Genomic DNA, 8,958 nt, shown 5'->3' with positions numbered 1-8,958 from the left:
TCACTTTTTGAACAAATCAGAGACCAGAAGTGAGTGGAATGCTATCTTAAGCCAAAAATCTGTTACAACCTTTATTAAATACGACTTAAAGGAAGAGAGATTTAAAAAAACACAAAATTCCACTGATAATTAACCCGTTCGGACCTTGGTAAATATGTCCCTCAATCCAAGTCAACCTTCCTCATCAGAGGTAAGAAACTTTTTTTATACTAAAATATAAGAAAAACCTGCTTACCGTTTTTGAAAAGTTTTGATAAATCAAAAATATAGATTATATAAAGTATTAGGTATTGACACCTCCATGAACCTAACTTCATATATCCCACTGTCTGATTACAGTTCTTGTATCTCTAGCTCACTTCCTCTAAGTACCCCAACTATACTGGGACCTCCAATGCACTGACCTATCACCTTGTTTATTTTACTATTCCTCACCTTGTGATGCCCCTCACAGCTGCCTTAAATACTATAGGGCAGTCTTGATCATTCTCTTCACATACTTGTGACTCCTTGCCCCTCTCTGTTTCATTGTACTCCTCGGCAATACAAAAGCCCTGGTTAATCCAATTCTTCACTTATTCTACACCTACATCCACAGCTGGACATGACTGGAGAAAAAAAACCAACATAAGGACTATTCTCACTTTAAATTCAGACCATGAATCTCAAGTGGAACCTTTTGCTGGTAGGCAATTAGACTGTCTTCCACCCACTCATTTACTCTTCTAGACAATTATTTCATACCTTCTCAGGCCCCAATACCTTCTCCCCATTTTCTCTTTAAACCAACTCCAGTCAAGCTTTTACTCCACTTCTCTACTGAAACTGCTCTTGTTAAATTCACCTCTACATTACTAGATCTATCGCTAAATTCCTATCTTAAACATACTTGATCTATCTGTGCAGCACAGTTGACCCATTGATCACTCTCTCTTCCTTGACATAATTCCTTCATTTGGCTTTTAGCAAACACTTTATCTTGGTTTTCCCTCCTGCCTCCCTGGTTATTCATTCTCAGTCATCTTCGCTGGGTCTTCATTTTCTCCTGATTTCTTAATATTGGGTTCAGCTCTTTGTTCTCTTCTCTATCTGCACTCATTCCTTGGTGATCTCATCCAGTGTAATAACTTTAAATACAAACTTTATGCTAAGGATTCCCAAATTTGTATCCCCATCCCAGTCCTCTTTCTCAGACTCCAAATTCATATATTCAGCTGCCTACTTGACATCTCCACTTGGATGGCCAATAGACATCTCAAACTTAACATGTCTGAAACTGAACTACCTTTTCCCCCCTCCCAAATACCTGTACTACCCATGACTTTCCCCATCTCAGGTGATGGCAAATCCATCCTTTCAGTATCTGAGGCCAAACACCTTGGAGTAGCACTTGACTTTGTGCTCTCAAACCCCACTTCTAATGGATTGACCCTAGGTTTAAATTAGATACAAAATGTGACCACTTCTCATCATTTCTACTGCTAGCACGTTGGTCTGAGCTACCATCATCTCACACTTTAATTATTCCAATAGGTTCATAACTGGTTCCATTTTCTTACCCCTTACAGTCTATTCTACTATCCCTTTAAAAGTTATTAAACATAGTAGATTTGGAAGTAGAACATTATGTATGTCCTGCTGTGAAGCAATATGAAATACAGGGCGCCATTTATAAAGTATTCTTGCCCCACGTGATTAACTTGTGTCAAGTGAAGGCGATACCATTAACAGTTTATAGGAGGCAGAGGGATTGGAATAATAAGTTAAATGATACCTTAAGGAGTTAATGAGATAAATTTAGAATGCAGAACATTCTGTTAGACAAATTAACCCAATCTCTTTTAAGAGTCAATGTTGGGGCCGGCCTGGTGATGTAGCGGTTAAGTTCACGTGCTCTGCTTTGGTGGCCTGGGGTTCGCAGGTTCGGATCCTGCGGGCCCGGACCTACGCATTACTTAAGCCATGCTGTGGCGGCGTTGCGTATAAAGTAGAGAAAGATGGGCATGGATGTTAGCCCAGGACCAATCTTCCTCTGAAAAAAAGAGGAGGATTGGCAACAGATGTTAGCTCAGGGCTAATCTTCCTCAAGAATGAATGAATGAATAAATAAATAAATAAATAAATACATACATAAATGCATAAATAAGTAAGAAAGTAAGTAAGTCAATGTCATGAAGAGAAAAAAGCAGGTCTGGGCAACTCTTCCAGATTAAAGTTTTTAAAAGACACGCAACCAAAAGTATTGTGTGATCCTTGATTGGGTTTTAGGTGGAAAAAACATTCTGGGGACAATCAGACAATTGGGGAACTTGGAATATGGACTGGATATTAGTTGACATTAAGGAATTTGTTAATTTTCTTAGATTTGAAAATGGTATTGTGATTGTTAGAGAAGTCCTTATTTTTAGGAGATGGATGCCAAAGTATTTATGGCTATAATGTGATGATGTCTGATTTACTTTGAATGGTTTAGAGAGGGGATGGCTGAGGGCATGGAGGAAGTAAACATGGCACAATGTTAACTTATGAATCTAAATAGTAGGTACTCAGACATTTGTACTATTATTCCTTTTATTTGTATGTGTCTTTAAAATTTTTCATATTAAAAAAATAAAAATACAAAATAAAAGATGTCATGTTCCTATTAAAACCCTGTATTGACTTACCATTTTATAAGGTGAAGACCTTACAATGGCCCAAAAGACCCTATTTAATTTGTTGCTCATCCTCCTGGTTTTTCTGACCTCATCTCCGTGCTCTCTCCCCACGATCTCTGCTTCAATCGTACTGGGATGCTCCTACCTTAAGGCCTTTGCTTTAGCTCTTTCTGGAACTCTCCCTCTATATCTTCACTTGGCTAATTCTTTCTTCACTTGCAAGTCTTTACTCAGATCTCACCTTTTCCATGAGACCTACCCAGACTATTCTATTTAAAACTGAAACCTACTTCCTCCCTCATCTTCCCCATTTTCTTTACCCTGCTCTACTTATTCTTTTTTCCTAGTACCAAGTACTTTTTAATGTACTATATAATATATCGGTGTTTTATATTTATTGTTTATTATCTGTGTCCTTCATGGGATGGGGGCTAGTTTGACACAAATGAGGCACTTGTCTTGGGTGCAAAATTTAAGGGGCCACCAAAAATTCAGTAATCAAGATAAATATTTTAATACAATATTTTCAAAAATGAAAAATTAATGTAAAAAATCATGATGAACAAGATATCAACATTTAAATAGAAACAGAACCCAACAGCGCCATGCTTAGCTACTTTGGAGCCTGAGGCAAAGGGAAAAATATGTGCCCCTGTATATATCTTTTAATGTACTTTTAAATGGTTATTGGTTTTAATGAAAATATTATTGATGAGTCTGCTTCCATTAAAGCCATGGAAGAAAAATTATAATAAATGTCAGGTTTTGGTATAAATAAAATATTTAACAAAATAATGTGAGTTTTAATATATATGTTTAAATTTTTCAATATTTTTTCAACTACTTTGTTGTTCTGGAAAAATTTAACCATTATTCTTAATGGTTAAAATATATATAGGGGTTCATATTTTTCCTTTTTCCTCAGGTTCTAATAGTACTATTGAATTCTGTCTTTATTTAAATTTTTGATATTTTGTTCATTATGAATGTTTTGCATTGAATAGATTTTTAAAAATGTGATCTGTCTTGATTATTGGGGTTTTGGTGCCCTCTTAAATTTTGCACCTGAGGTATGTGCCTCACTTGCCTTACCCTCGTTCTTGTCCTGATCCTTCATTAGAATGTAAGCTACGTGCAGGTAAGGATCTTTGTTTTATTCACTGATATATCCCTGGTGCCTAGAACAGTGCTGGCATACAGTAGGCACTCAGTAAATATTTGTTGAATGAATGGATAAATCTAAACTCACCATAAATGAATTTACATCATAACATGTTTCAAAGACCAAGAAATGTTTTATTAACTATATTTTCTTTGTATTGCCTATTCATTCAATTATGGAATTAACATCTAAATTAAATACTTTGAATTGTAGTTAATCAATTGTTATAAAAAAAATTGAAGTAATTTACTTGGTAAAAAAAATAGGGCAAAATGTTTAGTTTGAGAAATATTTTTTCTCCTGTAAAACATTAATATATTTATATAAAGGATGAGGTCATATTTGCTTCAAACTTCTTAAGATTTTGCAAATATTTAATAGTATAGCTATTAAATATTATAGTATTAATATTTAGTATTATATAGTACTATATTATATGGTATTAATAGTATAGTATGCTATTAGGTATTAATAGTGTAGTGTTAACTAGGGAATAATCTTTTAAATGCTCCAGTGTTCAAAATGTAGCATAAGGCAAACTTCACTATGAAGTCTATACAAACATCTTAAATTTCTGATTAATATTCTGTCATCAAAAGATTAGAAGTAATTTACTTTGTCTATAAAAACTACTTGAGCAAAAAGTTCAATTCAAGAACCATTTTTATCTCCTATTAAAATTACTAATCACTAATTGCTGACATTAATAGTAGGTCATATTTACTTTAAACTTTTAAAGGTTTTTCAGATATTTAATGTTATATATTAATACATAAATTTATTATAGAGTATAATCACTTAAATGCTTTAACTTTAATATGCAGTGAATATCAAACTTTATTAGACTAAAAGATAAGACTATATTTGCTGTAATTGTCCTCTTTGTGTTGTAGTAATCTAAATATTCTTCTAAATAGAAGGATTCTAGTTGAGGTCATAACAAAACATTAATGGAAATGAAGATGGTATATATAAGCACAGAGAAGCTTACAGATATGCCTTATGTAAGAACAACCATTTCTTTCCCCATCACTGGTCAGGAATAGATTCTACCTGGAATTCTGGGAAACAAAAATATTCCCCAAACCACAGTCTTCACGCCTTTGCAGGTGCTAGGAACTAGTGATCATCACAACTGTGTCAGGGAGACAATATATAAAGGATAAGGATCTCATAACAATAGAACTGAGTAGGTAGGAGGCGGGGGAGGGGGAAAGTTCGGTGATAAGAAAACTGGTCTTGGTCTAGTATTCTTACTGCAGGCCACAGAAAGAACTCTGTATATCAGAGATGTTAGGGTGATAAAGGACCACATCTATGACATAGTTTCCAATGGAAAATGTGCTCCAAGTCCCAACTTAAGAACAAATTTTTGGCTCTTCATTTTGTTTTTTGTTTGGAAGGATGCCTGTATTCCATGTTTATTTCAATTATGTTTAACTTAAAATTCTAGAGGACATCAATTGATTTTTTTTCACTTTAAAAATATTTTAACTGACATTATTCTCAATTTATTCAGTTGGTGGAACTTCATGTTTTTTATGTCCCTGAAGGATCGTGGAACTATAAATTAAATACCATTTCAATAGGAGTTGTTAATGAATTCATTTCAGCTGGATTTATAAGGCAAGTATTTTGTGGTCATGTAACAAGGTGCCTGAAAAAGCAATCTTTTTTTCTATAGAGAAAAATGCTTTCTGGAAGTTTAAAAATTATAAGTGAAAAATACCTCATCCATGTGGTATTCCTAACTTAATGGAATACTATCAATAACTAGTGCTGTATAACAGTGAAATCAAATAGTACCATAAGAACAGATGTCACTTAGCCATGGTACTGCCACCCAAAAAACAGTGTATAACCTGTGTATTACTATGGTTATACACAGAGAATTAAGACAGAAATTATCTGAAATTAGAAAGCTGTTAAGAGCTATGAATAGTGGTTAAACCACTATATCCAAAATGACTTTTTCACTGAACCGTTTAAAAATAGAAGCAGAGAATATATGTGTCTGTATGTATGTACACTTTTGAGTATATATATATGTATTTTCACATTCACAGAAACATCCATGACACTGTGTGATCTGACTGCCTGTTATTTCTCTTGAGCACACCTCAGTCTTCCTAGTCTTCCCCATCACTTTCTTCAAACATACTAGCCTCCTTCTGTTCTGGAACATGTCACACATAGCTCTATATCGGGACCATTTTACTTGCTGTTCCTTTTGTCTAGATAGTCTTTTTGCCTTTATATATGTTATTCCATCTCCTTCAGGTCTTTACTCAAATATTACTTTTTTGTTCAGATTTTCTCTGATCACTGTATTTTAAATTTCAGCTACAGTCCCTTTCTCTCCTCCCTACTTTATTTTTCTCTATAGTACTTAGTAGTATCTTATGAATTATATTTTTGTCTTACTTATTTTGTTAGTTTTTCTCTCCGGCTGCTAGACCATAAGGTCCTTAAGGGCAGAGATTTTTGTCTGTTTTATTGATTGCAGTATTCCCATCCCTTAGATCAATGCCTGACCCATAGTGGATGCTCAATAAATACCTATGGATTCAATTAATTATATAATGTTTCCATAAGATCCTAGAAAAACAAGAACTCAGAACAGTAGCATAAATGATAACTTTAGATTTTAGACATTGAGGAATGAACTATCCCTAATGAGAAAGATATGGAGTCTGACAACATTTGATCATCAATGAAATTTTTAGGTACTAGCTAATCCTGTCAAACTTCCAACATATTTGTGGCCAAGTCATTCTTTAATGTATGTATAAAAGTATATAAATTTCTTAGCAAAGTTTTGTTTTATCATTAAAGTTTGGAGGTGGATGAGAAAAGTAGACAAGCATTTTCCTTTTCAGTACAAAAAGGAGTTTGTAATAAACAATGTTCATTTGCATAATTTTAAAAAGCAGACTTTTAATCATTTATTTTAAAAAATATTTACTGAAGACCTACAAAGTGCCAGGCAATGTAGAAACATAATACATTAAGCTATAAATGATATATTAAATTGGTATTTCTGTTTGAGATAGCTGACTAAAGTTACCAAATCTTTAGTATAGCCGAAACCTATTTCATTTTACATTATAAAGCAATGTCATGATATTTCAGAGTATCTCCTCACCTTACTTTACAAGCCCTGAGGGAGCGTCTCGGTGAGTTCCTTGGTGAAGATGCTGTTGCAGAAAAATTTTTATTTCTGAAATGCATTGGAAATAATCTAGCTGTGGTAAGTTGCTTTTTTTTTCCTTTTGATTAAAGAAAAGCATACTTTAACAAATTAGGTTTCTTAAATGCATATCAACTCAGCTCCTTAACATACTGTGAAATATGTAATCTCATAATGAAATGGAAATATCACTAAGTACATAAATCATCAAGAAAAGATGAGTCGTATTGGCATATTATCAGGTACTAAAATGATATGGTTTGTTTTGTGTGTGTGAATTTCCTTGGGAAAAAAAGGAAGACAAAGTTAAAAGATGATCATATAAGTAATATACATATTTTAATTTAATGTTAGTGTTTAAAAGCTTTTTAAACAAGTACTTATGTTCTGAAGAAAAATGGGTTCTCATGCTTGGGCCACAACTAGCCTCGTTTGGTGTGAAATGATCTGGCTCCAACGTATTTTTTGGGGGTATCAGCTATTATCTATTGAACACTCCTATATGTAGTTTCTATGATTTAGTGGTAGGATTTTCTAAGTAGAAAGTTTTCCTGGCCGAAACTCTCAATCCAGCAAGCCATCAGATCTCAGTTTCTCATATCTATATAAGGTTTATTTCTTTAATCAAGGTTTTCCATATTTAAACTCTTTAAAATGCAGTATATTCCTATTCCACTCTAGTGAGCATATTATATCATTATAATCTATTTATTTATGTGATTATTTGTTTAGCATCTAACTCTGCCTTTAAACTGTAGCTCGCTGTGAGCCAAGACTTTATTTTATTCACTATTGTGTTTATAATCTGTGCCTAACGAAGTGTTTAGCACTTTGAGGCATTTAAATGTTTATTGAACAAACTAAATAATGAAAGATAATGGAAAAAAGTAAACATTTCCCCCCAAAGTATTACTATAAAGGAATTTGCCATGTGGAATTCTTGGGATCAGCAGCTAGATTTGAAGTTTTTGTCATTAAGGATTTAGTATGCCAGAATATTAATTTAGTGATCTGTAGATTAGTTTTCCTCAAACGAGGAAGAAAAGGAACAACTCTCAAAACTTTTTGTTCTTCTTCGTGATACGTAAAATTACAAAACAGTCACAAGATCCTAGATTGGAAGGGAGCTTAAAGGTAATTTAAGTCAACTTCTAAAATCCTTCTACTATTTTATTATTTTCAACAAATATTTATTGATGTTTTTCTATATACAAACTGAGAAAAAAGAATTGGATACGGATCCTGCCCTTAAAGCGTATTCAGCGTAGTAATAAAGATAAAATACATAAATAATTAAAGTAGCATATTTTGCACATTCAGAAGAAAAAGAGATTACTTTGAGCAGGAGAAGAGGGGAGATAGAGAACTCTGAGGAAGAAGAGATATTCAGTTTGGATCATGAAAGATAAATATTTGATCTTGCAAAGATGTTGGGTGGGAAAAGGTTTCAGAGCAGAGAAAATAGAATGAGCACAGAAGTGGAAAAGCAGGCAACTAAGAAAAAGTAGTGGTTCATTTTGTACTGGAGCATTGACTGTGTGAAAGGGAATAACAGAGAACAAGCTGTATTGTTTATTGAAGGTCTTGAAGGCCAGATTAATGAGTTTGGAATTTTTTCTGAAGGCTTGGAGTTTTTGAGCAAAAGATGACATGATAAGAGCCTTAAGAGACTAGAGGCGGAGATTGTAACCAGATAACTTTTACAGAAGTTGGGCAAGAGATAAGGAGGGCCTAGGGAACAGGCTGCCTCTCAGATTTCATCTACTACTATTTTCTCCCTGGTTCTACACTTCAGCCTCAGAAGTCTTCCTTTGGTTCTCAAATACAGCAAACTCATTTCTGATTTATGGTCTTTGCCTGGAAATCACTTCCCCTGGATTTTCAAATAGCTTGCATCTTCTTTTCATAGTTCAGGTCTCAGCTCAAGTATTCTCTTTTCCAAAGAGCCT

At 33.7% G+C, this 8,958-nt stretch overlaps 1 protein-coding gene across 1 annotated transcript in view; it reads left to right on the top strand.

Annotated features, from left to right (window-relative positions):
- SPATA1 (spermatogenesis associated 1) overlaps positions 1-8,958 on the top strand; it is a 35,298-nt gene continuing 26,340 nt past the window's right edge. Inside the window, 3 exon segments of the mRNA XM_004431584.3 lie at positions 1-190; positions 5,339-5,445; positions 6,952-7,069. Coding sequence (XP_004431641.2) covers positions 155-190; positions 5,339-5,445; positions 6,952-7,069 — 261 coding nt within the window. The 5' untranslated portion in view covers positions 1-154.

The sequence above is a fragment of the Ceratotherium simum genome, chromosome 2, assembly GCF_057802395.1.
Source record: "Ceratotherium simum simum isolate JZ-2026a chromosome 2, ASM5780239v1, whole genome shotgun sequence".
NCBI lineage: Eukaryota > Metazoa > Chordata > Mammalia > Perissodactyla > Rhinocerotidae > Ceratotherium > Ceratotherium simum.
This window is presented reverse-complemented; position numbering and strand designations above follow the sequence as displayed.